Raw genomic sequence first — 19618 nt, forward strand, 5'->3', positions numbered from 1 at the left:
ACTTAATAAAGAATTCTTGAAGCAATATGGAAAGCAAAACTTGCTTATGTGAAAGCAAAGCTAACTTGAAAACCTTAATAATTGATAATGGATTTCTTACTCACTTTAATGTTTTAAAAAGCTTAGTCTAGAGGAGGGAATCTTGTACCTTTCAAAGTTTACTTTTATCTGATGATATTTTTAAAGTTAAAATATCACGGGCACAAGCTTACATTATGAAAGTGTTTTACTTGGCTGATATTTCCAGCATATATCGAAACATATACATACATTTTAAGAGCAACTAACAGGTTTGTTTGTTTTGCTAATACAGTTCTAAATTTTAACTTAAAAAATAAAATTATTAGTGTTTTTACTAATACGTCAATTCATGAGAATACTCTAGGCATTTCTATGACTTAGAAGTTTTCATACATATAAGTAGAATGGATGGTAAACCTGGGGATAGACCTTTTATCAACAGCAAAGTATCATTTTGCTTAAGTTTGTTTATAGTAGAAACATAATTTCTTCCGTATATTTTGTGTACCTTCTTTGGTAGCTGCAAATTATACTACCTATTACTGTTCTAAGATTTTAAAGATAAAATACGTTTATTTTAGTTTAGGTGTACTTACTAATGCATCTCATATGCTATTCATTTACCAGTGGTTTCTAGATGCTTTGTCTATAAAAAGCTCTTATTAAACTGAAAAACTGCATTTAAAAAAATCCTTGTAAGAAATTATATTCAAATTAACTTTGCCAGTCCATGTTTCTCAAAGAAATAATAGTATGCTTAAAAGTTAACAGTGTTAAATTAAGATGGCGGCTGGGTTTTAGTTTCTTGAACTATACTGCTTATGAATCTGTGTTCTTCTAGGAAGGTGCTGGATGGATGCTTTGGAGTTGGCTTTGAAATGTTCTAGTCTTCTTAAACGTACAATGATCAGGGAAGGAAAGGAACACGACCTGAGCATTTCATCAGAGAGCACACATGTGACTTTGTATGGCTTATTACGTGCTAACAATCTTCATAGCGGTGACAACTTTCAGTAAGTAGCTACTGTCACTAAATTTTATAAGGGACTATGTTGTTCCCAGGCTGGTTGGTAGGCCTAGAATTTTTGTTGTATATTTAAAATTGAACTTGGCTGTTTTCTTTCCATTATATGGCCTCAGGCCTGATTTGAGATTTGCTTAGTTGCTATTACAAGGTATAGAAAGTCATTTCCTTGATTTTTAGCTAATGTGAAGTAATTGTTCTTTCCCAAAAATACCTTGTCCTTGTACATGCTGTTCCCTCCATTGAGAATGTTTCCTAGCCCTCCTTGCTCTTTTCTCCTGTCACAATCCTGTTCTTCAAGACCAATCTCAAATATTACACTGAATACAAAGCCTTTCCTGCTTCATGACAGTAAGATGTAATATGTTTTTCTATTGCTATTCCATAATGCTTTTTAATTTTCTTCGTAATGGCACTTATTCTACCTGGTATTTGTGGAATTCTATTATATTTTATGTGTTTCAAGTTGGAACTGTATCCTATTTGTGGTTTTATCCTCTGAAATATTCATTGTAGTTAACACTAAAAAAATTTCCCTAGGGAAGCTAACAAATACTTTGTTTGAGGTTTAGATCTCTTGTTGCTTTGTAGGAAAAATATTAGATTTCCATTCTCTTCCCTTGTCCCAGTACTCAACTTCTGCTCTAAAGCTCCTTATTCCCATCAGCATTGAGGTTACTTTCCTCAAAGTTAGGAATGGATATTTGTTGGGGCCTCTTACCATGATTTTTCCCTTGAAAGCTCTTCAGCTGTAAATAGTCCATTGTTTTTATTGAATGCCAGGTAATTTTTAAATGCTTTTATTTTGGAATCCTAAAACTTCATCTGCTTCATATATTTATTCATTTAAATTTTTTTGAGCCTCTTTTCTGTTTAAGATATTATATACCTTTCTGTATTATTTACTGCATTATAGATAAGGAGATTAATCAGATATAACCCTAAATTTGAATGCAGTACAATAGTTTTCTAGCCCTGTGATCCTGAAGAGAGGTTTTATTTTGTTTGAAACCTATAAAATGCTAGGCAACCATAAAGGATAGGAAGAGAAGAATGACAGAAACAACCAAAGGAAAGGTGCTTTAGGGTAATACAGGATCAGGAGATTTTAGAAGATGGAAAAAGATAACATTCAGCTAGGGAATTGGGGAGGGTCAATATGACAGATTTTTACAAAGGTAAAATCAACATAGCAACCTATTGGCTATATGACAGAACATGAGCTGAGTTGATGATATAGACATGAGGGGAATGGGGGCCTACGTTTGAGACATACAGTCCGTTTGGATGTAAGGGACGGGGAATGGGTATAATTAAAGGTTAAAGGTTTTAAGCCTGAGTGACTGGTAAAATCATGGTAAAATAAAAATGGACCATGTTGGGAGATGATAACTATTAAATATTGGACATGTTGAGGATGCATTGGTCACAGAACACATAGATGGTATCAGCCAAGCATTTAAAAACATGGGCCTGAAGCTTATTTGCATGCATGGGCTTGAAAATCAAATAGACATGATGGTGAAGGCTTGAAATTGGCAAGCTTGCCAAAGCAGAGGGAGGATAGAGAAAATAGGAGGGCCAAGGAAGAATAAAATATCTTAAGGATAGTAGGAAGTAAGAGGGATCAGAGAGCTCAAAAAGTTGAACCATAGTAGTTGTATGGAATCTGAGCACTAAGACCATTTCGAGGAAAATGACCATCAAATCCAGTGATGCAGAGAAGTCACAGAAGATGAAGATTGGACAAGGCCATTGGATTTGTCAACTAAGCCATCACTAAGGACCTCTAAGGGAACAGATCAGTGGATTCAAGGAAGGGAAAACTGGATCATGAGAGATTAAGGAGAGTGATAAGAAAACAGGGACAGCAATTTTAGACTACATTATAAAAATACATGATTATAAAGGGAAAGAAAGAAAAGAAGTACTATAAAAACGAATTTCTATTAGAGATTCTTGGTTAGGGGAGCCTGGGTGGCTCAGTCGGTTAAGCATGCAACCCTTGATTTCGTCTCAGGTCATGATCTCAGGGTTGTGGGATCCAGCTCAACGTCTGTCTCTGTGCTCAGCACAGTGTCTGCTTGAGATTTTCTCTCTCTCTCTCTCTCTCTCTGTCTCTACCCCACTCACTCACTCTCTCAAATAAATAAAACCTTTAAAAAAATAAGATTCTTTAATTAAAATCCAAACAATGGAACACCAATAAAAAATAAATTTATTATTAAAATAAATAAATAAATAAAATCCAAACAATGAATTTTTTGCATTTTTTTTAAATTTCAGAAGTGAATTTTTTAAAATTCCGTTTTGTACAAATTATTAACCCTAATTGTATATAAGAATAGGGTTGGGGCAGCCCCAGTGGCGCAGCGGTTTAGTGCCGCCTGCAGCCCAGGGCGTGATTCTGGAGACCTGGATCAAGTCCCATGTCAGGCTCTCTGCATGGTGCCTGTTTCTCCCTCTGCCTGTGTCTCTGCCTCTCTCTCTCTCTCTCTCTCTCTCTGTCTCTATGAATAAATAAATAAAGTCTTTAAAAAAAAAAAAAGAAACCAAAAACTGAATGTTTAAAAAAAAAAAAAAAGAATAGGGTTGGGGTGTAGCAGCTTAATCAGTTTTAGGCTATAGGTTTATTTCCATAAACTGATATTTCCATTAGCAGTTCTTGAAATTTTTTCTCAACATCAAGCCTATGAGTCAAGTATTAGAATTATTTTTTTGTATTTTCACTTACTTTGACTTTGGAGAGACCTTTATAGGGGAAAAGTCATAATTCATTTCAGCTCACTTGAGAATCTAAGGATCTTAACTTGGAAGTTTTTCTTTAGACCAGAAGTGATAGTGAGATTGATTCAAGTGATGATGTTTATAAAACTAAAATAAGTCTAACAAGGGAAAAATCTAAACTTCTGCTTCTGGAAGCTTTTAGTCTTTTAGCCCTAAGTGGTAAAGAGGCAAAGAACTCAGTGTCCTCTTTTAATATTTCCCAGGTTTTTATTTAATTTCTCTATGCCTTTATTTACTAATCTGTAAAGTGAGAATAGTAATACTACTTATAGGTTATTTTTGAGGGGTAACTGAGTAAAGCTGTATGAATCACAGAACAGTGCCTGACACTTAAAATCTCAATAAATGTCACATATCATTCTGATTTATAAATTGTATATATATTTTTTAATTTTTATTTATTTATGATAGTCACAGAGAGAGAGAGAGAGAGAGAGGCAGAGACACAGGCAGAGGGAGAAGCAGGCTCCATGCAGCAGTAGCCCGACGTGGAACTCGATCCCGGGTCTCCAGGATCGTGCCCTGGGTCAAAGGCAGGCGCCAAACTGCTGCGCCACCCAGGGATCCCTAAATTGTATATTTTTAATCTCCTTTATTCTTCCTCCTAATATTTCCTTCCCTCAAGGTTAAATGATAGTGAAATTGAACGACAGCATTTTAAGGACCAAGATATGTATTCTGATAAATCCGATAAAGAAAATGATCAAGAGCATGATGAGTCTGATAATGAGGTGATGGGGAAAAGTGAAGAAAGTGACACAGATACATCAGAAAGGCAAGATGACTCTTACATTGAACCTGAGCCCATTGAGCCTTTAAAAGAGACTACCTACACTGAACAGAGCCATGAAGAACTAGGAGAGGTAAAATCTGTGATTTTCAGACATTTTGATTTTCTAATTCTTGGGAATTTCCAAATGAAATTGAAGACATTTCTTTGACATATCGCTTATTTTCCTGGAAGAGAATATTTTTATGATACCTATTTTATTTTGAAAATCACATACATATGAAACATATCAGAATTTATAAACAATTAAATACGTATACTCACACAAGTACCAATATAGTCTATTAAATATAAAGTTTACATTTTCTTCAGGTTTGTTTTTGAAATAAGATAGTACTACTTGATTTCATTGCCAGGTACAATGTCAAGTGCAAGGACACATGAGCTTATAACTTTCTTGTTATTGCTAGTGCATAGAAGTAAATATAGTATAAATAGTAGCATGTGATGTTTTTGTAACGAATTCTTTGTGACTATCCTTCACTTTGATGTCTCTTAACAGCTATTCTTTTTGCCTAAATTTTGCGCCTATAGACTTACTACCTTATAAGTTATTTCCACCCATACTGAGAATGCTTGAGATGGTTCTGTAGCTTATTAAGATTTCAACATCAGCTGTCTTATCTACATATCTAATATGTCTGAAATAAATATGATATTTCAGTTTTTTGTTAATTCCTAAAGGCAGGTGAGGCTTCTCAAACAGAAACTGTCTCTGAAGAAAATAAAAGCCTCATCTGGACATTGCTGAAACAGGTCCGTCCTGGCATGGACTTGTCCAGGGTGGTTCTGCCTACATTTATTTTGGAACCTCGTTCTTTCCTGGATAAACTTTCAGATTACTACTATCATGCAGATTTCTTATCTGAGTAAGTAGATTCTCATTTTTTTTAAATGAAAAACACTTCATGGTTTTAAGAGATTTTTCAGAGGGCTAATTACAGTGGTTATGCCTTACCAAAGTCAGGTTGTAAGGAGATATCACTCTTCACTCTCTTCGCCGTTTCTACAGTTGACCTCAATAAGAAGAATACTTAATACTTTGCTACAATATTTCCATTTATGAAGTTGAGTTGAGAAATCACAAGCTTGAGGAAGACAGGAGTCTACCCCTTACGGACAGTACTGCTTGCTCAGGCTTCCTGACCCATTTACTGACCTAACATAGGGAGAGGTGGTTAGCATTCCTTGTCCCCTGCTCCAGGTCCACTAAGCTCTAGTTCAGGTCCCATCCTGGGGCTTGTGCTTTTGTTTATACGTATCCTCTCTGTATGCTCATGACACATGTGCAGCTTACCACAACTGTTATGCCCTGCCAATTGCTGGCACGTGGTATGAATCCTTACTTTCATCTTTAGTTTTCTTTCTGCCAGCAGATCCTGGGTATAATTCTGAGGAAGACAGACATCAATATCTGTATTTAATTTAGTAATTACATTATTAGTCTGTTAGTTGCAGTAATGGACATTGCCCCCAAAAAGCATAATCTGAATCAAAAGATAATAAAGCTGGGAGATTTTTTTGCCAATTAAGGCACACCCAAAATGTTGCTTCTCCTAAAATAAAAAGGGCCCTTAGAAATTTAATGAAATGATCAGCAGCCTAATAGAAAAAGGAGAGGAGGAAATGACCAGATGGTTCAAAAATGAATAGAAACAGTCCTTAAACATGTAAATCTCACTCATAATAAGAAAACTATAGATTCAAATTATGAGCTATTATTTTTAATCCATCTTAGTGACCAAAATCCAAAAGTTTTATAACCCCAGTTCTTTTATCTGTCTAGAAATTTATTTCTCGCAGTATATGAAGCAGGTTCCTATGAATCACAATAAGATCTGAAGAGATTCCTATTTTCCCAAATTATTCTGGCTACACACACTGTTGCCTAGAATTTGTGAGGCAACAGGCACTTGTACACTTCTGTTTTTGCATGATACAAACTAGCACTGTGCTTTTGAAGGGAACCTGGCAGTATTTACCAGAATTATAGATGCATTCAGCCCTTTGATAAAGTAATCTTGCTTCTGGGAATAACTACTACAGATATACCTCTACATATTCAAAATGACATATATGCAATGTTGCAGCAAGGCTTGTAATAGTAAAAGATCAAATAACTCAGGTATTCAGCCACAGTTGACCAGTGGTTAAATAATTATGATACATTTACACATAAGGAAGAAGTCTATAACCTGATTTGGAGGCATCTTCAGGATTATGTGTGGGTGAAAAAAGCAAGGTACAAAAAAATGGGTGTGATTTGCTGCCTTTTCTTTCCTTTCTTTTTTTTTTTAAAGATTTTATTTATTCATGAGAGACACATAGAGAGAGGTAGAGACATAGGCAGAGGGAGAAGCAGGCTCCCTGCAGGGAACTTGATGCAGGACTCGATCCCAGGATCCCGGGATCATGTCCCGAGCCAAAGGTAGAGACCCTCAACCACTGAGCCATCCAGGCATCCCTGCCTTTTCTTTCTTAAAAAGTGCTCTGGCTGCATAATTTTATTTGTTTTTTTATGCTTAAAACTATTTAAATAAACATTAAAAAAAGGTGCCTATATGGAGAGATGGGACAATACCAAGATATGTACTTCATATTGCTTTGAGTTTTGAACTATATGTATATGCAAAATATGAAATAAAATTGCATAGTAAGAGAATTTAAACCGAGGTAGGAAGAGTGCAATCAGTTGTTACTCCCAATAAGGGCAAGTTTTTCACTTGGCACAGTTGTCAGTAAGCCTAAGCCTGGTCTCTTCCATTTTACACTTCTTTTTCAGAAATCACTAGGGGTGCCTGGGTGGCTGTCAGTTTTAAGCATCTGACTCTTGATTTCAGCTCAGGTCATGATCTTAGGGTTGTGAGATTGGAACCAGCTTTAGGCTGGGCATGAAAACTGCTTAGTTCTTTCTCTCCTCCTTTCTCTGCCCTCTGCCCCACGCACACATGCACATTCTCTCTCTCTCTCTCTCTCTCTCTCTCTCAGAAAAAAATCACTACACTGAACTTTCAGACCTGCTTGAAGGAAATAATAGTTAAATTGTAATATACATGAAGTTGTAATATATATTTGAAAACTTGGTAGTATTCACTTCTGACATACACAATGTTTTGCAGTGTTACAGCAACAGCAAAAGGGCAAGGGAGTAGCCGAGTCATGGCTTCTAAAAATTTCTTGTTTAAAATGAAAATTGTTCTTTGATTATCTACTACATTGATAGAATTTATTCACTCTGGAAAATCAGTTGTTAGCACGTAGGATTGAAGGCTAAGAATAGGTTAAATCCTTTTTGATTGAGGGAGCATTTTGCGTGGGAGAGGTTAATATCAGCCTGTGGTCCTCCATTCATGTAGGATAGCTCTCACCAGTTACTGTTGATCTCCTCTAATTAGCATCAGTGGCTGATAATAGACTGAATAAAGTAGACATGATTCTTCTCTGACATAGGGAACCGAAGACCTCTAATGAAATTGTTAATGCTGCTTGACATCATTCATTGCAAATGCTAGGCGGCATGCAGTACTTGAATCTCAAAATATGTTTTTTTTTTCCCCCAAATCATAATTTCTCATAGAACTCTTAGCAACACTTAGGGCTCTACAGAACCCCGTTTGAAAACCTTAGTTTGGAGAGTTTCTAAACACTACTTGAGCAAAGACCTGGGCAGTATATCAAACAATAGGAAAAATGGGGAGAAAAGCAACCAGATTATGAAAAGTTATTCTTACAGTCTGATTTACATGGTTGTTTTTGCCGTTTCTCTTAAATATGACTTAGGTTTTCCAGCCATATCTCATACTCAGTTGTTTATTTGTTAAATACGAGGGAGAATTTGTGATATATTTTGTGAAAGTTTTATGCTTACCATTTTGTTTTTTTAGGGCTGCTCTTGAAGAAAATCCTTATTTCCGTTTGAGGAAAGTAGTAAAATGGTATTTGTCAGGATTCTATAAAAAGCCAAAGGTAATGTTTATATTTTACTTTCTTTAAACTTATATGAGTTCTTTATTTTTTGTATTATCTTTCATTTATTTATTAATAAGCATTGATAAGCATTGACAAGGCCTCTTTGAGTTACCAAAATTGTAAACTATTTAATCATTTAGACCTATATTGGGATTGAAATCATTTCATTTTATTTCATGTATCTACTGTGAAATTTTATAAGGATAGTTCCCAGATGACACCGTTAAACCTAATTTGACTGGTTTAAACTATTTTGAATCTTCCAGACTTGTATTTTGAAACTTGTATGTTTTTTTACCAGGGACTGAAGAAACCTTACAATCCTATACTTGGTGAGACTTTTCGTTGTTTGTGGATTCATCCCAGAACAAACAGCAAAACTTTTTATATTGCTGAACAGGTATTAGAAGTGCATGTTACAGAAACAAAACTGGTTTGGAAGTTATTGGAATATTTTAATAAAAAAATATTAACTCTGTAAACTCACTGTTAATTAACCTTTCTTATTAATGAACATTTCATAAGCATTAAACCTTTTACTACTAAATACTACTAAATATCGTACTTATAAATATTACTATTAGTTCATTGAATCCTATGACCAAAATAAATCTTTATTTTTCCTGAATCTCCCCCCACCACCCCAGTTTTGTTTCCTTTATGACCAAAAATGTCCAGTGATCTCCTAGTTCCTAAATCAGATTTACACTCATTTGTCTGGCATTCAAGGTCTTCCATATCTTTCTAAATTAATCTCAAATTAGATATCTTTCTGAACCTTCTGTAGTAATCAGACCTGTGCATTCATAATTAGTTAACCTGATATTGCACTTTTTTGCCTCTTTATTTTAAAATTTAATTCTCCCATCCCAGTATTTCTTCTCAGGTATTCTCCATCTAAACCAACCCTGACTTGCTCCTCTTTCATGATCCAAGTGACTACATCTCCCAGTGATTTTTCCCTTCTCAGATTTCAGTATTATTTTTTGTGACTATCCATTAAGCTGTTATTTTAACACATTATTTAGCTTTTTTTTTTTAATTAATTTTTATTGGTGTTCAATTTACCAACATACAGAAAAACACCCAGTGCTCATCCCGTCAAGTGTCCGCCTTAGTGCCCGTCACCCATTCCTCTCCAACACCCGCCCTCCTCCCCTTCCACCACCCCTAGCTCGTTTCCCAGAGTTAGGAGTCTTTATGTTCTGTCTCCCTTCCTGATATTTCCCAACATTTCTTTTCCCTTTCACTATTATTTATATTCCCCAAATGAATGAGAACATACACTGTTTGTCCTTCTCCGATTGACTTATTTCACTCAGCATAATACCCTCCAGCATTATTTAGCTTTTTACAAAATATTTATTTCCTAATTGAATTCCTTGAAGGAATGCCCTCCCTATAAACCTCTCATTTTTTTTTTACACATGGTTGGCAGTCAAAAATATTTCTTAGTTTTAATCTTTGATTAGGTTAGACTTATATACATTTATATTCATGATTCTCAATCTTTTCTCCTCATCCCCCTTTCCCCTTGGTCCTGAGGAATATGACATTTTTTCCTCAATAAAAATCACTTATCACCATAACAATTCTCATTGGAGTGTAAGAAGGATGAGGAAACTATGTTTCATTTGAAAAACCTTCCTCTACCCTAGAGATTTAGATATGCCTCTTAAGTGAAGATCACTCAGCTGTGTATTAATTTTTTAAAAATTATTGGTTGTACCACATTGCATTTTAGCTCACTATAATTCCTCACTGAATTGAGAAGCTTGAAAAGAATTTGATTTTAGTTTTAACTCATTTCAAAAAACCTAAGGTATTTATATATTGAAAATATTATTTACTTAAGTAATATTTGTCAAAGCTTTTGTTTCCTATCACCTATTCAGTAATCCATATGAAGAATAGCCACTGTTTTAGTTATATAAACAATATACATTGCTATATAATTGCTATATCCACTGCCAAAACTTAATGGCTTAAAACAACAAACATTTATTAGTTCCTACAATGAAGTTTAGGAATCTGAGAACTGCTTAGCTGGATGGTCCTGGCTCAGGATCTTTCATGAGAGTGCAGTCAAGATGTCGGGCATCTCTGCAATCATCTGAAGACTTACCTGGGCTGGTAGATTTCACTTCCAAGTTTATCACATGGCTTTTGACAAGAGCACTCAGTTCTTTCCACATTGCTTCTCTATAGGGTTATTCACAACATGCAATCTGGCTTCTCAGACCTAATGATCTGAGAGAGAGAGACATCAAAATGGATAGTGCATTATAACTTAATTTCAGAAGTGACATGCTGTTACTTTTATACAAACTAACTTTGAAACAGTGTAAAAGGAGCACCTCTCATGCCTAATGACATGAATACCAGGAGGTGGTTTCCTTGGGAGATATCTTGGAGGCTGTTTACTATAATCAATGTTTAATTTTACCACTTACCAAACATTACTTCTTCTTATTAGAGTATACTTTTAAGACGTGAAATTTTGGTAATAGCACAATAATATGTTTGTTATTATATTTTACATTTTTTTCTTGTGTTCAATAGGTGTCCCATCATCCACCAATATCTGCCTTTTATGTTAGTAATCGAAAGGATGGATTTTGCCTTAGTGGGAGTATTCTGGCTAAGTCCAAGTTCTATGGTAAGTTTCTCCTTTTTTCAATCTGCACCCTTTTCTGGAAGGTAGTATTCTCTGGTGAGGTTTTCTATAGACAATTCTTGGGCTGTTTTTAGTAAGGAATTTATGTATCATTTTAAGTATCATCCTCACTTGGATAATGGCTTTTCCTTTTTGTGTTTCTTTGCCCATTCGTAAATCTAATTCATAAATATGACCCATTTTGTGAAAGTATTCATCACGTATGTGTAAATTCATGGGAAACACCACTTATCCAAAAGACAGAATGATTGACCACTTTAGCTAGCTACTTTAGCTCATAATGTGTTTATTTTACCTTTAGTTCCACTGAGGTCTTTTGTTCCATCTTATTATACCTGAGGGCTTGATTCTATTTAGTCTTTAAATAGAGAAAGAATGCAGTTAAGATCCTTGGTCTAGGGTTAGTCAATAATGATATTTAATCTTGGACCAAATAACATACAAATAAAAACTTTTGTTAGTACAAGGGAAAAGAGAGAAATATGGTTATGGTAGGAAACTATAATCTAAAAACTATGACAGGGATTCCTGGGTGGCGCAGCGGTTTGGCGCCTGCCTTTGGCCCAGGGCGCGATCCTGGAGACCCGGGATCGAATCCCACATCGGGCTCCCGGTGCATGGAGCCTGCTTCTTCCTCCGCCTGTGTCTCTGCCTCTCTCTCTCTCTCTCTCTGTGACTATCATAAATAAATAAAAATTTAAAAAAAAAAAAAATAAAAAAAATAAAAAAAAAATAAAAAAATAAAAAAAATAAAAACTATGACAATTCAAATGGCCAAAGCTATATACCAGGAGAAGTATTTAACCTTAAATACTTTTTTTTTTTTTAAGATTTTATTTATTTGTCAGAGAGAGAGAGAGCACAAGCAGAGGGAGCAACAGGCAGAGGGAGAAGCAAGCTCCCCACTAAGAAGAGTCCTGTGCAGGGCTGGGATCATGACCTAAGCCAAAAATAGACCCTTAACCAACTGAGCCACCCAGACATCCCTTTTATTTGTTTTTTCTTAATTAACTTTTAAATGGAGAAAAATCAGTTATTTAAATTTTAAACCTGAGAGAAAAACATAATTATAATAAAATTAGAAAAATACAAGAACAGAAACCAAGGGTCTGGTTACCTGATAGAGTGGAGAACCATAGATAAGTCTGTAACAGGGAAATCTAAAAATAGCTTTTTTTTTTTTTTAAGATTTTATTTATTGGGATCCCTGGGTGGCGCAGTGGTTTGGCGCTTGCCTTTGGCCCAGGGCGCGATCCTGGAGACCTGGGATCGAATCCCACATCAGGCTCCCGGTGCATGGAGCCTGCTTCTCCCTCTGCCTATGTCTCTGCCTCTCTCTCTCTCTCTCTCTGTGACTATCATAAATAAATAAAAATAAAAATAAAAAAAAAAAGATTTTATTTATTTATTCATGAGACACAGAGAAAGAAAGAGAGAGGCAGAGACACAGACACAGAGGGAGAAGCAGGCTCCATGCAGGGAGCACCGACATGGGATTCAGATCAGGAACAAGGCAAAAATGTTCACTCACTATTTTGTACAAAATTGTATTAGAAGTCACAGCCAATGCAACAGCCAAGTTAAAGAAAAAGCATATAGATTAGAAAGGAGAAAGTTAAAAACCATATACAGGGGCACCTGGGTGGCTCAGCGGTTGAGCATCTGCCTTCGGCCCAGGGTCCCAGGATCGAGTCCCGCATCAGGTTTTCCACATGGAGCCTGATTCTCCCTCTGCCTATGCCTCTGCCTCTCTCTCTGTCTCTTGTGAAAAGATGAATAAAATCTTTAAAAAAAAAAACAAACATATACATACCTGATCTATACAGATAATTCTTAAGAACATATAAAAACTACTAGAACTAATAAATGAATTTAGTAAGGTTGCTGGATACAAGGTCAAAATACAAAAAGTCCATTGTATTTCTATACAGAATGAAATTTAAAAAACACCTCCACTTATAATATGTGGAAAAAAATATTTAGGAATAAAGTGAAAGATGTGTAAGACTTAGACACTGAAAAACTACAAAGCATTGCTGAGGAAAATTAAAGACGATTCATGTAAATAGATATACTATGTTCATATATTAGATTTTTTAAATTGTTATAATGGCATGAAGTGTTGATACAACAGCATGGATGAATGTGAAAAACACTTTGCTAAGTGAAAGAAGTCAAACACAAACTATTTATTCTGTGATGCCATCTGTACAAATAGAACTACCATGATAGAAACCAGACCAGTGGTTTCCTGGGGCTGGAGGAAAGGATTGACTGCCAAGAAGCAAGGGGGAGCTTTTTGGGGTAACACAAAGTTCTGCATCTTCATTGTGGTGGTGATGATGATGGTTACATGACTGTATACAGTTGCCAAGATTGTCAATATACATACTTAAAGTGGTTCACTTACAGTAGGTAAATTATGCCTCAATAAAACGTGATGAGAGGAAAGAATTCTCATGGGAGAAAAGCTAGAAGAAAATACATTGGAATTCTATCATCAATTGCATTTTGATAGGTTATGCTTATGTTTTTTTCTAAATTATCTATAGTATTTCATCAATTTTAAGTACTAAAAGTAACTGTGTAACTTATAGATAAGAAATAATGTTTTTATTCAAACATAGATATGCTATTAAGCCATACCATAAAACAGTGTTTTACTGCATGTTCTACATGATTAAGATTTTTAAGAGCCTCATGTAAAATAACATAACAAGCACATAACTGTACCTTTTAAAAGTACTCATTTTGTAAGGCTAGGAATATGGGTCACATAGTTTTGGATATAACAGATACACACATTGAGATTGAGACATTTTTAAGATGTATGGTAGGTATCTTAAGTATATTTTGTTTATTTTGAATTGGTTGCATTATTTTTGTGAAATGTAATAAATGATATTTATTCTAGGAAACTCATTGTCTGCAATATTAGAAGGAGAAGCACGATTAACTTTCTTGAATAGAGGTGAAGATTATGTCATGACAATGCCATATGCTCATTGTAAAGGTAAGTATTTTCCATACTTGAGTTAGATATTCTGTAAGCCTTTTTAAGTAAATGTATATGGCTGTAATTTCTTGTGTTTTGTGATTGATAGAGTCAACCTTTTGTTTGAAAGTGTCCTTGGTTTATAGATATATTTAAGATTATTGCTGTCATCTACTGAATGTTTCTGTGGCAAATTAATTCACTCACAACAGACTTTTTATGACACATACTTCAGCTGGAAGAGGCTATTTATAATAATGGAATTTCATTTAGCTAATATGCAGGATTTAAAATTGGTGAAACTGCCATTATTTCAAAATCCTTAAAAGTGATTTTCAATTTTTTTGTACCACCACCCTTTTTAAGACGTTAATTCACTGCTTTTCACTATACTAAGTCCTTTAAAAATTTTTTCTTAATACTCGGCAATTTCTTAAAAACCAACGTTATACTTTTTCCCCATTATTGAGGATACAGATAAAGATACTGTCATTTTTTTTTTTTTGATACTGTCATTTATAACAGACCAGGGACCCAACCATTCTATGTACCTTACATTTATAAACTCATTAATCATTTCAGCAGACCTGTAAAGGAGGTGGAGTGTCTGTTTCTGTTTTATGAATATGGAAAATGAGGCACACAGATGTTAATTGGCCTGAGATATCAGACCGAGGATGTTGCAGAGTAAAGATCTCTATGACCTGCACTATTATGTGTGTGCTTCAATATTCAGTTTGTTCATTATCTGTATACTCCTTTCCAACCCATCTTTTAAAAATAACTTTTTGGGGTAATTATCCTCTTTTAGGAACTGATTCATGAAAGCATGGAAATTATTTAATGTGGCCTCATTTCACAGATGTAGAAACTGAGAAAGTTAAGAATCTTCTCTACGGCCAAACCAGTGAGAACTCTGAAACTAAACTCCCATCCAGTGTAACATGGGACCTACCTTGTTTGAAGTACAAGAGTAGGGGCACCTGGGTGGCTCGTGGTTGAGCATCTACTTTTGGCTCAGGGCATGATCCCAGCCGAGGTCCTGGGATTGTGTCCCGCCTCAGGCTCCCAGGCTCCCTAGGAGCCTGCTTCTTCCTCTGCCTTATGTTCCTGCCTCTTTCTGTGTGTCTCATGAATAAATAAAGTCTTTAAAAAAAATAATAAAAGTACAAGAGTAGCCACCTTGTGGCTTCAGGCTAGATAATTCTTAGAGCTTCATGTGTGGTTCTTAAAATAGGCATGAAGTGAAATATCTGAAATCATGAACTAAATTGATAAGAAACATATTTTAACATATTTACATCATTTAGAATAAAGAAAATGATATTTTATGTAGATACCTAATGCCAGTATTCTCTAGCATGAAAAAAAAAGAAATTATAATAGCTCTTGTGAATGAGCATAGGAAATAATGATTGTTTTCTACCCTTGTGTATTTTCTAAGATGTGTTCCTCAAATTCTTAATCTTACAAATTGTTTTACACCTTCCATAGCCACATAAGTATGAGATACACTGCATAGTCTGGTCCCCACTTGGAAGTTAACATTGTGCTTTTGTATATTAAAGGCTGCCTTAACAGTTTAGTCCAAGAACAGATCACACATGTACATGCACACACACACACACTTGCACACACACACACACACACACACACAAACTTTAACAAAGGTAAATGAATTTTCTCAACTTTAAGTCACAGAACCTCTTGAGGGTTTTTTTTTTTTTTTAACATGTTTGTCTTACTTATACAGTTGATTCTTATGATGAGCAGTAGTTATGTTCCATAGTCACCACAAACACATTTTAATGAATACTAAACCATTGCTCCTAGGGGAAACACAAGATTAGTTTCCTATGAGTCACCTTTTCATCAACCAATCAATATATAACCTTGTTTCTATTTAAAAACACCTTACTGTATATCATTGATACAGTAACATTGAACTGACAGCCAACAGCACTATCTAATGCCTGAACCAAGCTTTAACACACATTTTCTCCATAAGGTACATTATAGCCTTCTGTGCTTAGGAATGCTAGGCAGCCCTTTAGCACTACAGTTGAGGTCATTTTAACTATAAAATAGCAACAAAAATCACCAAACTGTGAAAAATGTGGCACTTACATATACTGCAAAAAAGGCACTTGTTTACCAAGTGAGGGATGACATCAGGAGGACATGTTACCTTGTTCAGCCTCAATTGGCAATTTGCACATGGGAAAACTCAGATTTTTCACTCTTTGCATGTCCATGGAAGACTACAAAGATGCTGTGGATGTTTATTTGAGGATTGCTAACATGTTTTAGTAAGAATGTGAATTCACAGATAATTTGATCTACAAATGGAATGGAATCTGCAAATAATTGTATCCTCTGTTACCTACTTAAGTCCTACAGAAACAACTTTGTCTGTTTCAGATTTTTATTGGGTGGGGACAGAATACACTTGAATTATTGGTCTCTCCTAGAAGGAGAGTAGATTGAAAAGTTCTGCTTGTTATTAGCTAGTATCTCTCTTCAACCTTTTGTCAAAATTGTTTTGTTTTTTCCTTTAGGAATTCTTTATGGCACAATGACACTGGAGCTTGGTGGAATAGTCAATATTACATGTCAAAAAACTGGATACAGTGCAATACTTGAATTCAAACTAAAGGTTAGTACAGATAGAAGGTATCACCCAATTTAAAGAGGATCTGTGCTATTAATATTGGACAAAGAGCCCAGTTTAGTTCCTTCATTAAAAAACGAATTTAAGAGCACAGAGTTCATCAGAGGGCAGCCTTGGCAGATCCAAATCAACAGAAAGCCATCATTTTTTGTTTATTGATTTTAATTAATAAAACTATTGGTATTTTATGGAAGATGAGATCTATGAAGTGAATGGATAGAAATTTCTCAGTAAATTAAAGCATTTCTTTACAAAATACCACAAAGTATATATCAGCTAGAGCTAAAGTTGTATACATTAAGAATTGTATTGTTTACTATTTCTGCCTAATAATTTACTCAAACTCACAGCCTTGAAAACAACCTTGCTCTGATCTGTGGTAGTTCTATCAGTTGGGAACTTAGAGCATATTGGGGGTAGTTTATCTCTTCCACATAATGTTTGGGGCCTCAGTTAGGAAGACTTGCAGGTTGTGAGTGGCTCAACAGTTGGAACCAGAGTTATGTGAAGGCTCATCACTTACGTGTCTTGTGCTGGGGTTGGGACAACTTAAAGACTAGGACTGCTGATCTGAGCACCTGTACGTATGGCCCTTCCATGTGGCTTGGCTGCCTCTCAGCATAGCCGCTTCAAGATAGACTTCTTATTTGGCAGCTCACAGTTCCAAATGCAAGTGTTTATGTGAACAAGGTGGAAGCTGCATTGCTATTCATGATTTTTGATTAGTTGAAGAGTTAAAAGTCCACCTAAATTTAAGAGGAAAGGATATAGACCCCACTTCTCAATGGGAAGATGGCCATCTTTGGAAAATTTTGTCTGCCTCTAAGTGAAAGGGAAATGTATGACCTTTTCCATGTGGCAGTTATTGGTATAGGACAATACAATATGTCCAGATAATATTTCTATGAACTCTATGATATTTGTTACTAACTTTCTCCTGTTTTGATATCCAGCTGATCAACTTTGTTCTGATAAAAAGTATCAGAAGTAGTATTTGGTACAATGCCCTTTTTTCCTTAATCTTAGCAAATTTTTTGATTATGTGGTGATAATGATATCTGAAAATCATGGCTAAAGATGTCTTAAGTAATTTTCCACACCTGTAAGGGTGTCACTGACGAGAGACATCAGTAAGGCAATATATGGAAACTCAGTGTATTCTTTCTAATTTAATTTTTGGAGGATTTTTTGATAAAGTTTTGTTTTACTGTTTTGTTTCAAAGGAAGGACTATTATTCTAATAGGTAAATTAAGTCCCTCAAGTCCACTGAATTTAAGTAGTAGCTTAAATAGACTGCAACATTGATGGACCATGGTTGAGTCAGAAGGGCACACAGGGCATGAGTCATCATTTGTGATCTTTCTCAGTATGTGTATTTGGACATCACACAGTCTGTTTTTACCTTTATTTTCCACAGCAACAGATTCCAATTTTTTTCGTTGAACATTTCTGACTAAAATTTGAGTCAGGATTTCATCCTCTTTGCCTTCAAGAACTATACCATCACTTCTTTCATTCCTTTTTGTCTATATTATATGTAAATAGAAGTTTAAAGCAAAATATTTCTGTAATGTTTTTTCTTTTAAAAGCCATTTCTAGGTAGTAGTGACTGTGTTAATCAAATATCAGGGAAACTTAAATTGGGAAAAGAAGTCCTAGCTACTTTGGAAGGCCATTGGGTAAGTACTTTTGTATTTTCTCTTGACAAGAAGACTGTATTCTGTGAAAAAAAATTAAAATAACATTTTATAAGTTCACTTATTCCACTGCTCAAAGCATCATCAACATAAGCTTCAGCCTAACCAGTATTATTATAGCATTGATCTATCATCAACAATATTTAGTTTCATGTAATACTTTATCTTTCTAAGACTTTATTTCAATAAAAATACTAACATTAAAAAAAAATACTAACATTTACCACTTATAATGTATTGCACTGTTTAAAAATGTTACTCAGGGGGTCCCTGGATGGCTCAGTGGTTTAGTGCCTGCCTTTGGCCAAGGGCGTGCTCCTGGAGACCTGGGATCAAGTCCCACATCGGGCTCCCTACGTTGAGCCTGCTTCTCCCTCTGCCTGTGTCTCTGCCTCTCTCTCTCTCTCTCTCTGTGTCTCATGAATAAATAAATAAAATATTTTAAAAATAATAAAATAAATAAGGATGTTACTCGTATTAACTCATTTAATACTTAATAACTATATGAAATGGGTACTGTTACTGTCTCCATTTTATAGAGGAGAACACTGAGGCACAGAGTTTAATTTGCTCAAAGTGAGGGCAGCCTGGGTGGCTCAGCGGTTTAGCACCGCCGTCAGCCCAGGGCATGATCCTGGAGACCCGGGATTGAGTCCCACGTTGGGCTCCCTATGTGGAGCCTGCTTCTTCCTCTCCCTATGTCTCTGCCTCTCTCTCTCTCTCTCTCTCTCTCTGTCTCTCTCTCTCTCTGTCTTTCATGAAAAAATAAATAAAATCTTTAAAAAAAAAAATAATTTGCTCAAAGTGATGGGACAAGAATTACAGCCCATGTTCTCTGGCTCCAGGGTTGTGTTTCTGTTCAGAGCAGTATACTGCCTCTTACCCAGAAGAATTACATTTCCTTTTGAGGAACATGGAAAGGATACAGTGGCATTTGAGAGCAATGGTGTTGATTTATTTCTCTATTGATACAAATTCACATTTAT

The 19618-nt window shown here is 35.3% G+C and overlaps 1 protein-coding gene across 8 annotated transcripts in view; it reads left to right on the forward strand.

Annotated features, from left to right (window-relative positions):
• The window catches only part of OSBPL8 (oxysterol binding protein like 8), a 147779-nt gene that overhangs the window by 112961 nt on the left and 15200 nt on the right, over positions 1-19618 (forward strand). For all 8 annotated transcript variants that reach the window (XM_041737924.1, XM_041737927.1, XM_041737925.1 and 5 more), the window contains 9 exons: positions 863-1034; positions 4458-4695; positions 5307-5491; positions 8507-8588; positions 8893-8991; positions 11154-11250; positions 14183-14281; positions 16822-16919; positions 18525-18614. In XM_041737924.1, the coding sequence (XP_041593858.1) occupies positions 863-1034; positions 4458-4695; positions 5307-5491; positions 8507-8588; positions 8893-8991; positions 11154-11250; positions 14183-14281; positions 16822-16919; positions 18525-18614 (1160 nt within the window). The remainder of the gene's footprint in view (positions 1-862; positions 1035-4457; positions 4696-5306; positions 5492-8506; positions 8589-8892; positions 8992-11153; positions 11251-14182; positions 14282-16821; positions 16920-18524; positions 18615-19618) is intronic.

This window comes from Vulpes lagopus, chromosome 23 (genome assembly GCF_018345385.1).
Source record: "Vulpes lagopus strain Blue_001 chromosome 23, ASM1834538v1, whole genome shotgun sequence".
NCBI classification, from domain to species: Eukaryota; Metazoa; Chordata; class Mammalia; order Carnivora; family Canidae; genus Vulpes; species Vulpes lagopus.